This window comes from Ornithodoros turicata, chromosome 4, assembly GCF_037126465.1.
Source record: "Ornithodoros turicata isolate Travis chromosome 4, ASM3712646v1, whole genome shotgun sequence".
Lineage (NCBI taxonomy): Eukaryota > Metazoa > Arthropoda > Arachnida > Ixodida > Argasidae > Ornithodoros > Ornithodoros turicata.
In genome coordinates, this window is record NC_088204.1 from 75,947,859 (window position 1) to 75,967,546 (window position 19,688).

Below are 19,688 nucleotides of genomic sequence, written 5' to 3' on the forward strand. Positions count from 1 at the left end.
TGCCCACACCGGTTAATGGAGAACGCAGATAAGCATTATCATTCGCTGTGCATTTCGCCACCATTCCGTGTAAGTGCGCAAGAATTCAGTCGCCCCACAGTTCATGTAAGAGCACATCAAACTTGATTAGATAAACTATTGTTGCTCCATATGAAGTACTTTTAGTGGGTCAAGGAAGGTATAAAGTCCAGGAAATTTGATGCAACAGAGCAATTGATGTGCTTGGTCCCACATTGGAAGCGAGGTTGGACACACTCTTGATGTGTAAAGAGACAATACTGAGTACTTTGTTTGTGAGCATCGTACCTACTGAGCTTTTGTACACTTCCGTTCTAGTATTTCTGATCAACCCACCACATGTTCCTCGTGGCTCGTGTTCGCCTTCCATCAGAGTCTTCTACAGGGAATTCGCAGCCTGACGTGATCGTTGTTGATCGTTATAGGGTTGGTTTAGGTTAAGTAGCAGGCTAATGCTCAAATAGAGCTGACAGACATGATGCGGTAGAAGGCACCATGCGATGTTCATTCTCTCCAGTTCTTTTCTCGTCCTTCAGTCACAGGTCCTTACTGTCCTTCAACAATAATGGCAGATCACAATAGACACTATCTTCATCATAATTACGCCAGGTCAGTTACAAGACGCCCGCTGTAGACGTTTCGGAGAAGTCCATGTTGCACTTATAGGGTTCCGAAGAATACATTCCGAAGAATATTCATGCCCTCTTCCTTATGAGTGGCCGGGTGGATGTAGTCTGCGCTCGTTGGCCAGTACCTCCAAGGTTATGCTAAAGACTGGGAGGTGGTGGGTTCGAATCCTCCCACCGGTTTTCCTGTCGCGGGTTATCGTTACGCTTACCAGCATGCTTTCGAAGAGGATGTCGGCACAGTTCATCCTGAAGCCCGCCAAGAATGCATACTAACATCCCCATTTCATAATCATCTGCCCATGGAACAACCCTGCTACATCAGTGCCGTGCACTTCGCGCTTTTCTTTCCTTTCTGAGAGCCACCGGCCTCCTTCAACAACTGAAGAGGTTTCTTTTGTTTTCCTTCCCTCTTCATCCTTTCATGTGAACTTTTTCGGAATGGGTAGGGTCCTGACATCAACGCAGGAAAACATCCCACATCATCATCATCATCCATTCATCTGCGTTGTTGTCATAATCGTCCATTCATCATCATCATTCATTTCTGTGAGTGTGTCATAACCGTTCTTTCTGACATCTTCCTATCTGTTCCCGTTTGCCCACCGCCCAAAGTGCTGCCTACACGAAATAAAAGAAAGACGTGGCGGTTATGAGACAGTTTTAGTACATCGTATCGCCTTTGCGTACGTAAAGGATAGCGTTGGTAGTTCTGCGATCGCCCATAACAGATAGGGGCTTCGCGCAGAGCGCAGAACCACCAACGCTATCCCTTACGTACGCAAAGGCGATAGCGTACGATGTACTAAAACTTTAGTACAGTCGCTTCAGTGTCGGACGCAACGTGTAACATTGGCGGGGATCCAATGGCTTCCACTGCTTTTATCCCTACAAACACACATGTAGCAGGGGTAGTTGTCGAAAAAAGCAGCCGTAGCTACCTTTCCGTGCTTTTTTTAGAATAGATTAGCAAGCGCTGTTTAACAGTCCCGTCTCTGTAGGTATAAAGGCTGCCGATAAGACGATAAGAAAACACGAACGCATCACGTGAGATGGCTCTCGAAAGCTTATCGTTTATTTACAGCACATTTCGCTGGTCGTTGCAATAAGGAAGACCTTCGAGCGCATACAGCGCGCTCCCTTTTAACTAAACAGTACAACTCCTTTCGCACTGTGTGGTACCCTGCTCCCCTACCCGCAAGTAGGAGTACTTCTGGAGCCTTCCACCCTCCACCAGTACTGAATTTGTCGAATTGAATTTGACGAATGACACCAAAGGTTTGGTTGCATGCAGATTCCATTTCATCCAGATTCCAGTTGCATGCATACAAAACCTGAATTATGACCTCTGCTTCCCCCCCCCCTTACTCGGGCACCAGGAAAAAGATACATGCAGCAGCACTGGTGCAGCAACATCCAGGTACAGCATTCTAAACCACATCTACTGCTACAAATGGACAAGCAATGATAGTGGGAAGCTGGTCCTGGTAAAGTGTCTCACGATACTATGGCACATCCTAGATACTTGGATCGTGGTGTTACTCTACATATTCATAGGCAGCAATATCTTCATGTGTCTATGGACTTACAGGGAATGAAACATTCGAACAATTGGAGAGGGCGGTCGGTGTACCTCCCCTTATGAAAGACATCCCCTCATTGTGCGTGCTACAAGTTTCCTTTCCTCAATGCTGCTTCTTGGTCATGTATCTAAGAGATCAAAGCACCACTTCAGCCTCAACTGAGTACCACATTTTGTAAATACATATGAGTACCGTACTACTGAAATAAAAAAAAATTGCAATGGTCCTTGACTGTGCAGGCCAGTTCCGTCTGTTTTACGCTATCGCAACAGCTAACCTTTATGCCAGGCCATGTCCAGAAGCTTATTGACGTTGAGGTTATTCCCTGTGTACGGTGGCTGCTCCTTAGGCCCTGGGCAGAAGCCCTATAGCTGGAAGAGGCTAAACACGTTCACCGCAAGAGATTCAGTGAATTAGTCACTAAAACACTGTCAACCCTGCAAAGGATTGACTGCAAGTGGACGACACAAGGATTTCAGTAAATGTGTACTAGCAGACATACCTAGAATTTTAGGATTTCGGTGTCTTATTCCGCATGAATCGGTGGATTTATAGTGGCAGAGTGATGGGGAAACAAACACGAGTCTCTTGTGCACATGGTAAACAGTACTCGAGGTCCTTTAGCCATTTAAACTATATATGAGGTGCCAGAGAAGGATTAAAAAGGTTGGGACACTTTCGTACACGTGGTTCTTGTATTACGGGTGCATGTATTCCATACCGTAATACCGTTGAACAAATAATTATGCCGGTGCACTCTGAAAAACGATGGTGGTGGCGGTGGTACTGCTTAAAAATGATGGTGGTGATGGTGGTGGTAAAAGGACTCGCCGTTGTCGGGCTCACCGATGTGGGCAACGTCACGACTGACGCCCTGCGGAATATGCGTCCTGGGTAGACTTCTGAGGGAACTGTGCCGACGTATGTCTGAAAGCGTCTGAAGACCCCCCGCCCCCAACCCAGGAAAAAAACCCCAAACAGCTTAAAAATGAGCTTCACCTAGCACTCTCAACAGCACTCTCCTAGCCAACCACCATCGCGACTGTCATCGTTCGTTCTCCCGCTTTACTCAAATCGGTGCGAGGGAGGGGGTATGTCACATTCTTTTTTCTTTGTTTTTCTTTTTTTGGTGAGCTCTTTCACCATCACCACTTTTTGTTTTGCCTTTTACGGTTCATAACTGACACAAACATGGCGTACGGCCCCAGTTTTCATCAAACCAAGGGCGAGACGTTGTCATTCGGGATTATGGTTGGCTAGGAGCGTGTTATGCAGTCAAGCTCTGTTTTTACAGTGTAGGATGTGTGCCTGAAATGTTTCGTAATTGTGCTTGCGAATAATTAGGGGTGCCCTTCGAAACCCCTATACAACTACACAGAATGGCCATGCTGCTTTATACTTTTAGTGAACCCAGAGAGCTAATGTCGTTGTATCACAGGTATTGCTTACATTGCATGTTTCATACAAGCAAGTCTATTTCGTGCTGCGCTTTGCAGCAACAAATTTATCCATGCTGATCGGTTAAGTTGCATGAGCATTCGAGAAAAACTGTATATATGCAAAAGGAATATGCATAAAAAATATTTGTTATTCTTTTTTTTTTTTTCAGGGTTCGAATAACTTCACGTTGCTAGTAGCAGTGCGCTGTTTGTACGAGGTAATGCAGAGTGAAGACGAGCCATTAGTGCCCGCTGACGGGTTATGATGGATGTGACAAGTCCTTCAAGCAGCCAGCTCCTGGAGGGGATATTTGGCCCATCAGGACCCCATCAGGATCCCCTGGTGGAGTAGCATTGGTCCATCACGACCCTTCAGGGCGCCTTGACGGAGCGCGGAGTGGACCACGCTATCCATTACAATCCATCAGGTACTCTAAAAAATTAATTCATGGGCCACGAGACAGTTTTCCTATAGACCTCTCCCCGTTTGTAAACAAATGACGTCACAGAGCCCTGGACCGGTATCTAGAAGATGTAGGTTCGAACCCTACAGCTGGCTAACCTTTTCGGTGACTTTCATCTTTCTTCGACGTCATAGTGTTCGACAATGCCACCAATTTGGTAGACTTGAATTACGCTCGAAGCCCGAAAAGCCCGAAAGCCACGGTCTTGAGGGGATTACGATGGTCCCCGAAAGGGAGGCGACCTTCGGTCCTATTTTTCTTTCAATAGGAGGCAGCGAACAAGTGCCCATTCGTGGAACCCCGCTCTCCCCTTTCGATTTGTTTCGGTTTCAGTCTGTCTATCAACGCAAACTGGAATCCTGCTGTTGCGATGGCATATTTATCCATAAAAAGGTATTTTTTTGTCCATCCAATAACTGAAGAAATGCGTTATTTGAACGTCCTTCTTTTTCTCCTTCTGAAGTTTTATTCCATCGCGTGAAAGAAGAGACGAGTAAGTAGAAGAAGTAGAAGTTCGAGGAACCACTTTTGTTCCGACGTTCTCCGTAGGTGAGCTCCCCTTTTTTTGTGTTCCCCGGCACTGGGAGGTTTAAGACTATTAAGAAGTTAAATAGCATAACACGAATACGTTTCTGCAAAAGCGACACGAGGAAAACGCCACGGAGCACACATTTTCCGCGTGATATTAATACAGGGTGTGTGCAGATAAAGTAGCCCCACATTTTCGCAAGTAGCGCGTTCCCTGCATACCGTACGAACTTCCGGCGGCGCGCGACGGTGCATTGATGTAGTCCAAATCGAGAAAAAAAATCGTGCTAACCCAACTCTGCGCAACGAAATTGTTAACAACGCGAACTTCACTCCGTGTATTTCCAAAGGGACATGGCAGTGTGGCACAGTTACAACGCCCTACCGCTGGGGGGTGCCACTCATGCAGAAACAAAACGAGATCTGGTACGCCTAGCGGTAGCTAGGCGCAACTGTGCCGTGGCCGCCATATTGACTTCTGCGTAGGAAAATCGGGATGCACGAAAAGCAACGTTTGCATGGATAACTTCTGTGTTATGTGGAGTTTGGTTACTACGATTTTTTTGTTCGTTTTCATCGTATAAATGCGTCATCCCGCGCCACCGGAACCAGCGAACGCCATACGTGCATAAATGTGTATCTACTTTATCTGTACCCACCCTATACATCACCTTCACGCTAAGTATTTCCTTTGGAAGTGCGAATTTCCTGAAAAAAATCGTTTACGGATTCGTTTATTCGTTATGCGCGCAGCGGCGGCGATCGCGCCCATGCTACTCCAGGCGTGTGGTGACATCAAGTCAGTCAGGCCTTTTGATTGGCTGGCGAGAATCGTCTGCTAACAAGAACGACCCGTCGAGACGCGGGAGGGATCACGCGAACTAACTGCGAAAAGAAGAAAGAGAACAGAAGGTGCGAATATCTGCTTCTAGTACAGGTTGGGACAAAAGTTTCCGGAATACGCAAGCGGGGTACTTTTTCTTCGGTGCGACACGATAGCGGCTGGCGGAAGCGAGTACGTTCACACTTTCGGAGGGGTGGAAGGGTGCGCTGCAAGCGGCACACAACGGTAGCTCCCGCTTCCCAAACACACCCAAGCGACACCGGAACTACTACTGTGTGTCGCTAACAGAACACGATTCCACCCCTCCGAAACAGTGAACTCACCCGCTTCTGCCGGCTGCTAGGGTGTCGCACAGAAGAAAAGGTACCCCGCTCGGGTTTTCCCCAAATTTTTGTACAAAAAACGTGTACTAATGCTTCCCCTCCAGACATATTTCTTTTCGAGTACCTCCAGGCGCCTTTAAGACCCTGTAGGAATGAGACCTTAGTAAACCACGTCAATGATAGCCTGTCCAGCGAGACGTTATAAACACGTTGAGAATGAAACGCCGGTGCGACTTTCTTGCCATGTGTCCCAATTGACCCACGTTCACTTGATGTACCACCATGTTTCTGACAGACAAGCCAAATGTCGCTTCGGCGACTCTTCCTCCAACACAAGCGCACTGCCAAGTGGCCCTTCATTCTGGTCATCTTGGCCTGTGCGGTTCTATGGAAGGCTCTCTCGTCCAGGTGAGTCCACGTGTGCTCGACACTCATGTAGCCGCAGTTGCTTCGCGGTGTTAACACGCGACCACAGAACAGAGGAATGTTCCAAGTGAGGATATACGACGTCTCGCAACATCCCCGCGCCATCGCCTCTTCAATAATTCACCATAGAGTGTAATCCTAATGGGGCACTAAAGCGTAAAAAATATTTCTTCGCCATATGAGAGATTCCGTCATCACGAGAATAATGCAAAAGTAACGAGATCCCCTTTCCTTCAGCCGAATCGGCTCAAAACGTCAAATGTACGTCACACCCAGCGCATCCAATTATCAAAGCAAATATATTGCGGGGACTGTTCCTTCCGCATGTCTTTGTCCAATCAACGCGGTGCTCCGACTTGGCTGCGATGCGTACTGGAACACCTCGCCGGGCGGAAGCTTTCGTAAATTTTAAATGCGTTCGCATTAGAACCCTCAAGTTGGAAAACTGTGACCATCTGATGGATGTGTGAAGCCTCGGAGAAAACCTCACTTCTCCCTTCCTCCACCCATACCCGCGTGCTGTGCATGCACACTGGTAGAGGGAAGACCTCTCTTCTGGAAGCGCGGCGAAGGGGCAACTATTCTGGAAGGAAGACTTGCGCTGCTGTTGCGGTTGTGTAGTTAGTAGTAGTTAGTAATCGCTAGGGGGATACAGATGGATAGGAATGTATAGGGTGGGTGAGGGGTGTGGGTGGGCGGAGCTACCAAGTCTCACTGCGAACGCGGTCTCGAAGTGGCAAATGGGACGTTTCATCATTATGACACATCCATTCGTCATTTTGACGTGACACTCCTCATTACACGCACCTCACAATTAGCGCGCACTTAATGTTCTCCCCACGTTGCATTGCGAGTGTATCCGAAATAATGAACATTGGGTACGGAATATACGTGCTTCCAGTAGCCTATGAGACCCACAAACACAGTCTTCTTTGAGTAGTTTTTGGACTATGGAAACCAATTGCTTTGACGTCTCAACGAGATATCGGCTGGTCAGTGCGCATGCCCAGAAAGCCCGAAAATTTTTTTTTTCTTACCTTGTGGGGCCCCAAAACGCATGTATTCGCGAACCCCCTGTTGTCCCTTCTAGAAAAATGTGATAATGTAATCTCCACAGGTACGAAGAAGAGCTGCAACCACGCCTGGACGGTGCTGCTGGTAAGGTCAAGAACGATGCCGTTGCAAGTAAACACTGGGTTAGTGGGCTCTTTCAGACACTTTGCTAGGTCGTCCTTCGTCGGAAGAAGCGCATGCTCATCAATGTTTCAAGAAGACAGGAAGAACCGTTTTCCGCGACAATTTTTCGGGGTGTTCCACAAATTTTGCAGTTCTTTTAAGGAATGTAACCTTTAAGAAAGCATGGAAGTGACATTTAACCTGGCTCAAAACCCTGCTTCATGTGTGAAGCTGTCCAGCGGGAGTCACCTATTTTCGCTCTGCTGCGTATTGTCACTGCGCAATAAAATTTACAAAAGACAGTCCGAGAAAGCAGTCGTGGACGAGAGACACGAGCCTCGCCTGACGTAGAAACTGCTCAATGCCTTTCTTTTGTTTTTTTCTTTTCGGCTCACGCGCCGCTTATACATGCTTGAGCTGTGCTGTTGGACGTCACTGGTCACGTGCCGGAGCCCGTGATACGTCACGAAGTCTTCTCGTTCGCCGATGCGCTCTTTGCATGTGGAGAGGGCATTTTAAAGACGCGCCAAACACAGCCTTGCGCGTGCATTTTATTCGTTGCAGAAGACAGCGCTCCGAAAAGGAAAAAATATTTTTGGGGCCACTTCCATGCTCCTTTAATTTTAATACGACCGATCCGTATAGAACACAAAATTAAGGGAAAGGGAGCAATAACTAATGTGTGCCTGTTCCTGTACAGCAGCCATTGGAGGACCTCGCAGAACTACCGGCGTGCACTTCGGTGCTGATCAAATCACGTCTGGACTGTCACCCCGACGAAGGAGTCACGGAAGAGCGATGCCGAAAGCGTGGCTGCTGCTGGGACGCTTCCAGTGCACGTGAGCGAATACTTTGAACAGCCCTGCCACAAACGGTAAGATAAAATGAATTAATCGCGCTCTCTAAACGGGCACAGGAAATGCGCCTCCCTGCTACATGCCTGACGGCTACACGGCTTTCGAGTTGTCGTCCAGACAGACCACCGCAGGTCTGGAGGTGATGCTGCAACGCATCTATCCATCGGGTATTTCGGGCAGCACAATGCAGCTTAAAGTACTCGTCTATCACTACTACGACGACGTCGTTCGCATTAAGGTATACGGCTCTTCTTTCTGAGATTTGGTGACAGCGGTGAATACGAGGACACTCAATTATAAGACCATGTTCGCTCCCCTATGTTGCTGAAATAAATGCGTTTAGCCGGAGAATGGACTCCAAAGAACTTTCGCGCAAGCTCCTTCATTCAAAATCGACGTACAGTCGAACCTGGTTAATGTCACACTCGTTAATACGACATACCCGCTATATGACCATTTTTCTCCGGATCCGTTTTCTGCCAGTGGCATCGCGGCTAAGTCTTGTTCGTTAATATGACATTTCGTTTTACAATAACATTTGACAAATGATCGCTATTTTCAGCACAACTGGGGTACCCTGGTTATCGTGACAGTTAAGCCACTGAACCGACGGTTCTCCTTACCTATATCGGCCGAAACGGCGGCCCGCTTTCGGTGTGACTCATGATGCCCCTGTCTGACGTGCTTATAAAAGGCCAGTGTCCTCGGTCATATGGACAGAATGAGCTGCTGCAATCATACGGCACCTACCGTGTATTCACACGAGAGACATTCCCTCGCGGAAGACGCGAAAAACGTCATAGCTTTCTGAGCGCGAGCTCTCAACGTCCAGTGTTCACGTACACTGCTAACCATGGGGAACATCCTGCGACACGGCCAGAAGATATTTCGTAGCAGACGACAGGAAAGACGCCGACGGTGTCGTCTGCGAAGTGTCGTCTGCTAGGTGCGCAGTATGCTACTCCCGATATTCCGCACCGTGTGAATGCTAACATAACACGAGACGGAACTTAGTCTCTGTGATCGGTGTTTTTGCCTTTTCTTCCACTAGAATCCTCCGTGAGGATGTCGCCCGTGTGAGTACACAGTTATCTAACGTGTCTCAGAACAAGACCAAGTGAGTAGAGCTGACTGTCGGAATGAAAAAGGAGATATGCGTCAGATCGGGAATAACACTAAACAAAAGTGTTTATCAGACTTTTACAAAAAATATAAAAGAAAGTGTTGCACACTGTTTTAAAATGCCTGATTATACAAGCTTGCATAATTTTCTACTTTTCAAAGCTTAGGTAAAGCGCACGGTACAGGTTGGAGAGAAAAGTGAACACACGAGCGGCGTACTTTTTCTTCGGTGCGACACCCTGATGGCTTTCACAAGCGGGCGAGTTCATCGTTATGCGGGGGGGAACAGTGCGCTGTTAGCAACGCACAGCGGTTGCTTGCACTTGCAAGGCGCAACCAAACGACGCCACAACTGCCACTGCGTACCCTTCCACCCCTCCGAAACAGTGAACTCACCCGCTTATGGCAGCCACCAGGGGGTCGCACCGTAGAAGAAGTTCGTCGCTCGCGCGTTCCATAAACTTTTGTCGCAACCTGTACGACATCGCAAGGGTCGTAACATCGTGTTGTTCGGTAATATGACAAAACGCTTTGTGACCGGAATCTGCGGTAATAGCCATAGTCATATTTACGAATTTCGACTGTATTTCCACAGCTCTGCGTATTTTGCCATGACGTTTGGTAGCGATCCTGCCCCTACTGACACATATCGATGCACCTCACATATTTCTATCACTCGAAGCCTTCAGACTTTGGGTACGGTGTATGAGTGGCCACATGACTCCTGAGCTACCGTTTCAAGCATGAGCATGATTCACCGACATTTCGCAGATACTACTCGCGCGTACATGGTGTGCGACTAAATAAAAAAGACGTTTTCTCGAGACGGCGTTGTTGGAATTCGCTATTTCCTTTCGTTACAGATACGAAGAACTTACAACGAGGAGTACGAACCGCTTGTGCCACCCATATCGAATGCTGCACATCTAATCTTTACTAAGAATCCTTCCATTACAATCGACAAGGGGACCCTTATTGTCAACGCTGCACCTGACAGGTGACTTTGTTAAACATACTTCGCCACCGCCACTCGGTGGCTCTCTGAAGTTTTGCCGACAACACGCACTGGTGCCAAAGGGGCATAGATGACACTTGTGCACTCTTCAGTCATAGGTCGTCATGGTTATTATCAGATATCATAACATGAACCTCTGAACAGCAGCATCGCCCATAGTCCGCAGCGTCCTCCTCCAGAATAGGAAGTGTGAGGGGGGGGAGCGGAATGCTGTATGCTTTGCTCGCTCCTCCAAAAAATCCTCGCAACTCCCAAGAAGAGCGTCCCAAGTAAAATTTAAACAGTATCAGTTTTATTGAATCACCGTATGTAAATGAGCCCCCAATACTCAGTTCTTTTCTGATGTCTCGGGGAGACTCACTGAAAAGAAAACTTCATACCGGCGAACAACAATATAACAAACATGAAGTTTGACGTTTCGAATCTCATTCGAGTTTAGTCATCAGAATAAAATACCACAAGCTGCAGGTCCCATTCTATGTATCAAGTGTGCGTAGCATTCCGGTAGGAACGCACCCTTGATACATGGAAAGGGACCTGCAGCTTGTGGTCTTTCATTCTGATGATGAAATTCGAATGCGATTCGAAACGTCAAACTTTTTGTTTGTTATACTGTGTGTTGCGTATGCCCAATGAAGATGGCAATCCGGTATTTGGACTATTTTCACGCAAAGAAAGGTTTCGATAGCGCCAGCTATTTACGCATCATACGCCGGTATACGCACATATATGTATTTCTCGGCGTGATATTCCTCTTCAGGAACTGCCACACAGTATATTGTCTCTGGGAATACGCATTTCCTCCGAAACTGATTTTACAAGTATGTGCATACGGAGCCGAACTCTGCCAGCACCTTCCGGTATGCTGTGACGTCAGCTCATCCGAGCACTTCAATTTGAAGACGAGAATCACCTAGTACAGCAAAGAAGCAATGCCATTGGTCCACAGCTCTGTCAGACTTGCTATAGAAATCGTAATGGCAAAAAGAGAAATAGGAAAAAATCACATGATGCCACGGACTGGCTTCCGAGGGAGAGAGTTTGTCCGACGCTCGAGGCAAAGAGCTCGCACCAGGTCTGCTCACTGCACACGTACTCTGGGTGCGAATATGTACCCCTGGGCTAGCAATTTTAATCTCTGCTCCTCCTAACCTATCTTTTATGTAATGTTATATGTTTACATAAATGTGATACCTGAGCAATGTCAAAAGTGACTACTTCAATGCTAAACTCTCTTTCTCCAGAGGATCTTTCGTCTTCCACTTAGGCAGCTTCATCTGCAGCACAAAGGTGAACCAGATCAAGGTTCAAGTCCCAGCAACCATGGTCTATGGCCTGCAGTCCAAGCACGGCTCGTACTTTGCCAAGTTCACTGAACGATCTGCGCACAGTTTTTACTCCTTCGATGATGACTCGGCTCACGGAAAGGTGATCTCCCTTAGGCAGTGCTATGAGTGCCACCTATCGTGTGCTCGGCGTTCCCCGCAAGGACCACAAAGCAGTAGTGACAAGCGATTAGGTTCGAACGAATATACCCTCTCTGATGCTGACTTAGGCATGTCGCAATTATTGCGAAGTCACACGATAACGTGTGCAGGTTGATTCCGTTCGTCTGGCAGCATATCGTGCTAGGAGAGGCACTGGTCACTCATACAACTAGAAAGATTGGTTGAAGAAGCAGTGAAAGCCCCCTTCCATCGATTGGTTTTTGGCTGCAACGAATTGTGTGTACTCTTGCGCAAGAAAGATTATTGTAGCTGCGCACATGTACTCAGGTAGTTGTAGTCATAATCTGCTCACCCCTAAAGAAGGGTGATGGTCACCCTGTGAAGATAGGTGATGTTGACGTCACTCTGGAAATATACCCAGTAGGACGATAGCAGCGCGACGACCCGTGCAGAGCGCACAGATATAGGAAATGAGACTTCGTGGCTGTTGGCTATGCTGGCACTACGTCAAGATATGATTACGTCGTGCCAGGAGATTGTGCCAGGTATCCAAGGTTACTTGCCCAGTGAAAATAGTGAGACTGTCTGCACGGTTTTGAGACACAATAGGTGTCCCGCAGCTCCGTCGTCTCTCGTTATATTAACCTATAGGACTATGCAGTCAGACGTGTACTTGTGATACAGGAAAATGAGTCACTATCGTTCGGAGGCCATCCCTTCCTGCCTCTGCTCGATGCTGACACCAGCACCGCATCTGGAATATTTCTGTGGACCTCGAACAGCATAGGTGAGTTTCCCAAGAAGATTCCACTAATGAATAAACAGCCCGGTTGCCTGTGGCACGCACGGGCACCGCATCATTCTCGTAGAATATTGCTGGTGTATAATATATCTAGCATATCATTGCTTTGCATTTTGTGGTCTTAGACTTTGAAAAGATAAAGAGAACAGTGCTGACGGCTATGTAGCTCATGTCAAAGGGGGTCTTCACCAAGAGTTTTCCATATAAATGTCTCTAAATAACAATAGTTATGCAAAGATTTTGTTGCGTACATATACACTGATCGGCGATGATCGAATGTCACGAAAAGCCAAAAGTTCTGGGCAACCTCTCAGCCTCTGACTTGAGACCAGGGCCTGACCAACAGACATGAAATATTTATTGGCTCGACCCCGTACCAGTGAAACGTGGTCGAGTGCCACCCGCCCCATAATATTACGTGCACACAACTGTTGGCCATACTGTACTACTGTTGCCATAGATAGTAACCTTTAGCCGCATGTGTTAGATATTGGAGGATTGACTGGAAACTGCGGCCTCCGCGGAAGCAGCGGACCGTTCCGTGTACGGGCTTCTTCGAAACCGCTGTGCATGCATTTATGAGCGATGTTGCAGCGTCGTGCTGGAGGCTCGAAATAGAGTTCATGTCTATAGAGTGCATTGCTGGGCGAGAGTCCATGTATCAAAATGACGCTTGTACCTTGAGGCTAACAGGGTTCTCTCATCAAGCGATACCACATTTACCATTTTATTCAGTCATGACCCTGGCGGAGGACAAGTCACTTACCTTCAAAACCGACGGTGGCACCATGGACTTTTTCCTGTTCCTGGCGCCAACCCTGAAGGAAGTCGTCCGAGACTACCAGCGGGTGGTGGGCTTCCCCGCAATGCCTCCGCAATTTTTGTTCAATATTAAGAATGACAAAGACGTGTACCAAAACCCTGACACATACTTCCTGTATAAGAGTGTAAGTCCATTTGCTGGAGCTAAGGGAGGTAGGGTGTCCAAGTAGTATAAGGTAGGGCGGCTAAAGGAGCTATTCGCTGCGAGATCAACCTATAGGGGGCGACACTATAGGTTGATCGCCTTTCTAGAGTGGATAACACGCCGGCCGATGTCCGGTGTTGATTGTTCTTTTCCACATTTCTTGGGTATGTTCACCAGGGGAGCTATTCTCATCAAAGTAAGCTACCTGCTTACTTTACACGTCACGAGCTGTTGGGCTGAGCCACCGCGACAAGCTCCGCCTGAACGATCCGCCCATTTCTAGGGACATTTATCCCCAGCGCATACACAGCGTGTAGAGCATCACAGCTTAGACCTACAGTGGTGCTGTGTACTGGATTTAAATAGGTTGTATGGGAAAAAAGGAGAAACAATAGTACATCGGTTTAAACGTGCAGGAATAATTATGACGTCCTGATATTACAGTTGCTATAGAATATCTCTCATGAACGAGCTCTGGCAGTTTTGACGTGACATGTTTGACGGCGGGCTGCCGCCGCCGCTGTCTTTTTTACAGTCAAAAAGTGGCGCCGCACTCAATACCGTGCTTCTATGAAGAACATTGCTCTTTGAAGTTGTCCCCTCGCTGTCCCTAGATTTTTCCTAGCTTGCGGGATCATGTTAAGAGGTACGTCATTTTGACGTAGGCAGTGACGTAGTATCTTACTTTTTGCGCTGAAAAGTAACCACCGAAAAGAGGGTGATCACTTTGAACGGGGACGGCGGTAACGAGGAGAATGGTGTACATGCCTCGGACTATGACATTTATTTGACTCCAAATACGTTTCCACGACGGCGGAAATGGCGCATAGTGCATAAATATTTGCATTTCGTTGGAAGAATGATCGGACGATCCATGCTCATTGCCGTGGTTCGTGCTTCACCACAATGCACCGCTCTCCGATACAGAGTCGTTCGTCATATCGACGACTGAAGCGATGACGTCTATCATTAAACTACTAAAAGTCTGTCCCTTACACAGACAGAATTAAGAATAATGTAGTGGTCGTTTCGTGCTACTTTCTCACACGACTCATTACATGAGGGGGGGGCGTTGTCCGGGTTGTGGACAATGAAAGATACGAATGCAAGGCGACGACAACAAAATCAGTGTCACTTAATAACAAATGGCGCCGCAGAGGCGTTGCGCGTAAACAAGAAATGACATAAGAAACTGTAGGGGGATCTTGGGCAAGCAGGAGCGCCACCCCACTGTTTACTTGTTCGCTATCTCGCTCACAACGCGATCGCTACACAAGATTGTTTTCCTATTTTTACCCCGTGGAAGTTTTGTAGATATTACTATCAAGCAAGTGAACTTGTCATGACCACTTTTCTCCGCATTCCTCCAACCTTCTCTTTCAAGTTGTAGTCTTCCGTTTCCGGGGAGACAATCTAAGGGCGGGAAGGGCGGTATCATGATGATCGTATCGTGAAAACACACACACAGCAGTAAGGCTATACGATCAAATGCTCGACTATTGGCTAACGGCGCGTGAAAACCATTCCCAATGACATTCCCATTGTTCATGCCTTCTTCATTCGGCGACCAATAACCTCCTTGCAAAGAAAGTAAGCAGGTAGCTTACTTTGACAAGAATAGCTCCCCAGGAGATGACTTGTGCGACTGTGTTGAGGCACTGTTCAGCTTCAATTGCACTGAATGTGGAATAAACGTGTAAAAGCAGACGACGCGAGGAAGCTATCCACACTACGGTAGTCCATCGCTTGTCCGCAGCCTACCGACACCGTTCAATCTCGGCGCGAATAAGCTTCGGTTTTGGGATATGGCGCATGCCTAGCGTTGCATGCCGATTTTTTGACTGAGTGCCTATTCACACAACCTATTTTATAGCAAAAAAGATATGCATATATATAGATGGCGTGGGCATTTTTCTATTCGGATTTGTCCGCGTTGCATCCCTGTGCCATCCCTTGGACTTGGAAGAACAGACAAAATTCGGACGTGCACTAGATTTCATATTCCATAAGTGCTGTCTTTCAGAAAACATTAACAAGGAATTATGTTATACGAACAGGAGCATAGAAGTAGAGAGACTTGTATTTCTAAGTGACTGGTGTTCAATGTTACATACAATATTAAATCTCAATAGCCGGAAACATGGTATTAAATGTTACCGATATTGTTGATATCTTTGCCATATCAAGTTGCCGAGATTAAAAGCCATGTTGAAGACAAATGGTACATCAAACCAAAGTAACCCTGATATAGTTTTACTCAGATACGCATCATGTCAATGGAGCTGAGTAAGGAGAAGAGGTTCACAATAACTGTTCCGAATACACGATAAACCAAAAGCGCTACTACTTTCATCTCACTCATGATTGCCATTATTGAACTTGACAGCTCCCTTTATCAAATCATTTTCCCAGAGTGCTTCTGGTCCACTGCATCTTGCAAATGTGACTATTCTAATTTAGTTCTCTTACGTACGTTTTCATTTGAATAGCTTCCTGTTAATTTGTCACCAGCTGCCCCTCGGCGACATTGTACGAGTAACAGACGCTGGTGAACCTTTTGTTCTTGCATGCAATGGCGAAAAGGTAACTTGCAAGACCAAGAGCGTAAGTACCATTTCACGTGCCTACATATGCTTACACACTAAGAATTTCACTGTCCCATTCTCATCACCTATTGAGGTACCCTAATACTTTTGAGGGTGTTGAGCACACTACGTTCTCAACGTCGCCTGTGTCGATGCAAGTAGATGCCAATACGTGTATATTGTAGTCGCCAGTAATTATTTCATCTTTTCTATAGCGTTTTGTTCTTTATTACTTACGATTACTTTTTGACTAATGAGCCAATTTTTAAAATCTTGGTGTAAAGAAGTATGGAAGTACCTCTAACAAAAGTGCACGCAGCTCGTTCTGACGCGTTGTGACGTCAGATCATATGAGTACCTTTATTGGCTGCCGAGAATCGTCTGCTTTGCTACAGCGCGGAAGCGTGCCGACAGGTCAACTGCTCCACCAGATGCAGGTCATGAAGCATCAAACGCAACCGCGAAGAGGAGGGCCTACGGAAGCGGGCACCTCACTGAACGGCAGTCACAGACTTGCAGTCATGAACATGTCACCAATGACTTGCAATCCTAGCCTATACTACTCCTAACAATTTTTCTTTCGGCTCCTTCAAAGTTCCTTAAGTGCCGACATGTCAATGGTAAAACTTCAAGATCGTGCTCCCACCATTTCTACGTATGTGGAATGAAATAAATAAAATTACTCACTTAATCAAAAAGTCGTAGATAACCTTGCGAAACAGCCGACCGAGGTGTTTCCAACAAGGTACGGCGCCTTGTCACGTGACATTTTTCGAGTGTTTGTTTTCGAAAATGATTGTGCGCCTGTTTCTGATACAAAAACACTCAACTTTTTGTTCCAAATAGAAAATGGAAACCGGAGCCGAAAGTAGCTTGCAAACGAAAAGTTTGCAAGCTACTTTCGGCTCCGGTTTCCACTTTCTATTTTCAAGACAGTATTTCTTTTCCATTTTCGCTTCTGAGCTATTTTAGATATTTGTTCCCGGTTCAGCACAACCCTTCCGCCGGTTTCCGGTGTTACATTATTCTTGGCGTCCATTTCTGGGTTGGAACACCCATGATAAGAGAGGAGCATGCCCCATAGACCAAACACAAGAACAGTACCATTGATCACAGACACTCAAAACTGTAATACAGAACTCGTGAACAATTTAGTAGTGCTCCTGGATGCCGTAGCATAAATTACGTGAGGTCTCCCGCCCCTCCGGATTTTATATAAAGCATTCATTGACAACAAACAAATGACGTCTTGTATGCTATGAGAGCACTGCCAACTTGATACTCTGAAACTAAGAGTAAATGTAACACGAAGCGGTGGAAGGACTTCACTTTATATGTTGAGAATGTGGTGTACTTGTAGTTCTAAATAGAGAATAAAACACAAGACGGGGGCAATGGAAGTGAAAGGAGCACGTTCTCTCTTTCCCGTTGAGAACGTGTTGTGTTGTCTTCCTTTGCTCCCTGTCTCGCCTACACCCTAGCACCTTTGCCGTTGATGCCGTTTTGCCATTCTTACATATTAGTTGCATGGCCTTGTTCTGTTCCATTCTACCGGCAGCCCTATCTTTTCGGAAGCTTTTTCTAAAGATGGCTTCCGCACTCCACGTTTCTACACAGCAATTACTTTATCTTGAAGATAACAAATCGAGAGTTTCACCGCCAGAAGTGGTACTCTACCTCATTGCTGGTGATGATGTGGGGAATGAAACAGTGAGCCCCACCACAATAAGGTGTCGAAGGTGTCGAAGTCTATGGTGCCCAAAAAGGCACAAAGGGCCTTGAGGGCAGAGTGTTGGTGGAATAGATTTGGTCAACGACCAACGACCGTAGAGTGCGCGGCTTGGGAAGGTTGGTAGTGGGGGCAACGAAGAAGAATGTGCTCTGGATCATCTTGGGCACCGCAGTGGCAGCATTTTGGATAGTCAACTTGGTGCAAGTGGTAACGCCACTGAGCTGTAAAAGCCACATCGAGTCGCATTCGATGAATTGCTTCATGGCATGCGAAGAGCGAGTGTTATAAGAACTCTTCATTCTCCCCTATGTTTTCTCCACAAAGCTAGGGCTTACTATTAAGCCACATTCAGTGCAGGATTAGGGCATGGACTTTCGAGACGGTGCAGCCTTTCGCTTTGAGTTTTTTGTTTTCGTGGTGGACTCTCAACGTGGATCGTATGCCCATGAGGACGTCGTAATAACGTCAGTGTAACGTTTCTTGGGTAATTGGCATGTTCGCCTGTTACTGCGATTGCTGTGTCAATGCCTCTCATGCTGTTTAATGTGATTTATTAAATTAAATATATTATATATTATTATTATATTAAATATATGGAGCGGCAGAAAATGAGGTACTTTCTATGTCTGAATTTGGTTTCCGTTATCCCTACCGCCCTTACATTTTGTTTCAGTTACAGCTCTACTGAGAATAAAAAAAAATTTATTTCTTTCACTTGTTAATGCTTCTCATGTCAGATACAGCTTGAGGAGCTTTTTTGTCAGGAAAAAAAGCCACGCATGGCTTACATTGTTCGAACCACTTCAGTCTGGCATCTCTCAGTTTGTTCTACAGCTTTCTCGTTTGACACATCGGCGCTTAAAGAAGCAGTGATAAGTAAGACGATTCAGCAATATCATTCTGCCAAACGTATTTGAATGCGGTACATCCACATGGTGACGGTGATGTGATAAAGGAAAAATTGGGATGTGACTCACGACGAAGTCGTACTGGCTACTCCAAGTACGGTGGCTACCACAAGGCGATCTCACGATCCTGATCCTCGTTTTGGTGCTATTTTAGCACTCTTCTTTCCCTCTTCTTCTTCGCTTCTTTCTTTCTTTCTCTCTCTCTCTACAACTGTAACGGACTTGCTTACAAACATGGCTGTCGACGTTGGTGGGCAATACAAAACTATCGATGTAATAAATATATCAGTGGCCGTACTGCAGAGGCGAGTGACATTTTCACGCTTACCGGTTATGAAGGAAATTACGCTCTGGTTACAAATTTTCTGCTAGTAGCCCATCATGATGCTTACACTATTCCAGGGTTTTGACGATCACTGGTGCGTGGATTTCTCGTCTCCAGACGCTGGGCCGTTGTTGCTCAGCATTCTAAGCAACAGCCGGCTTATGGACAAGTACTTCGGGAGCATCCTGGTAAGCTATAACATTATTTCGCTACATCATATCACGCCATAGTGCTATGGTACAAGGACCTGAGCCTGGGCGCAAGCAGTAGACAACTCCAACCCAAGATTCCAACCAGCAAAAGTCTTGTGTTGCTGTCGTCCTGATGATCCATGCTCCAACACAGGCCTTTATCCACTTGCTGGGTCGTATCAATGCCATATACTACTAGCGACTACCAAGTCCCTAAGCGCCTTCGTGTAACAGCTCGAGTTGTGGTGGAGAGATGAACCTTAAGGTAGCTTCATCTGGTCGCACCTATCCTCTGAGTCGGAGCGCGCG

The 19,688-nt window shown here is 46.6% G+C and overlaps 2 protein-coding genes across 6 annotated transcripts in view; one reads left to right on the forward strand and one right to left on the reverse strand.

The window, feature by feature from the left end:
• The window catches only part of LOC135391899 (uncharacterized), a 56,569-nt gene that overhangs the window by 15,035 nt on the left and 21,846 nt on the right, over positions 1-19,688 (reverse strand). The window lies entirely within an intron of this gene.
• The window catches only part of LOC135391900 (lysosomal alpha-glucosidase-like), a 47,538-nt gene that overhangs the window by 14,848 nt on the left and 13,002 nt on the right, over positions 1-19,688 (forward strand). Inside the window, exons 1-13 of one of the 4 annotated variants that reach the window (XM_064622438.1) lie at positions 1,775-1,922; positions 2,024-2,064; positions 3,837-4,094; positions 6,121-6,233; positions 7,369-7,447; positions 8,128-8,266; positions 8,344-8,522; positions 10,270-10,403; positions 11,666-11,849; positions 12,554-12,656; positions 13,407-13,618; positions 16,150-16,242; positions 19,266-19,376. In XM_064622438.1, coding sequence (XP_064478508.1) covers positions 6,130-6,233; positions 7,369-7,447; positions 8,128-8,266; positions 8,344-8,522; positions 10,270-10,403; positions 11,666-11,849; positions 12,554-12,656; positions 13,407-13,618; positions 16,150-16,242; positions 19,266-19,376 — 1,338 coding nt within the window. In that variant the 5' untranslated portion in view covers positions 1,775-1,922; positions 2,024-2,064; positions 3,837-4,094; positions 6,121-6,129. Of the gene's footprint in view, positions 1-1,774; positions 1,923-2,023; positions 2,065-3,836; positions 4,095-4,598; positions 4,680-5,411; positions 5,571-6,120; positions 6,234-7,368; positions 7,448-8,127; positions 8,267-8,343; positions 8,523-10,269; positions 10,404-11,665; positions 11,850-12,553; positions 12,657-13,406; positions 13,619-16,149; positions 16,243-19,265; positions 19,377-19,688 lie in introns of those variants that run through there. The other 3 variants (XM_064622439.1, XM_064622437.1, XM_064622436.1) reach the window with 3 other exon arrangements.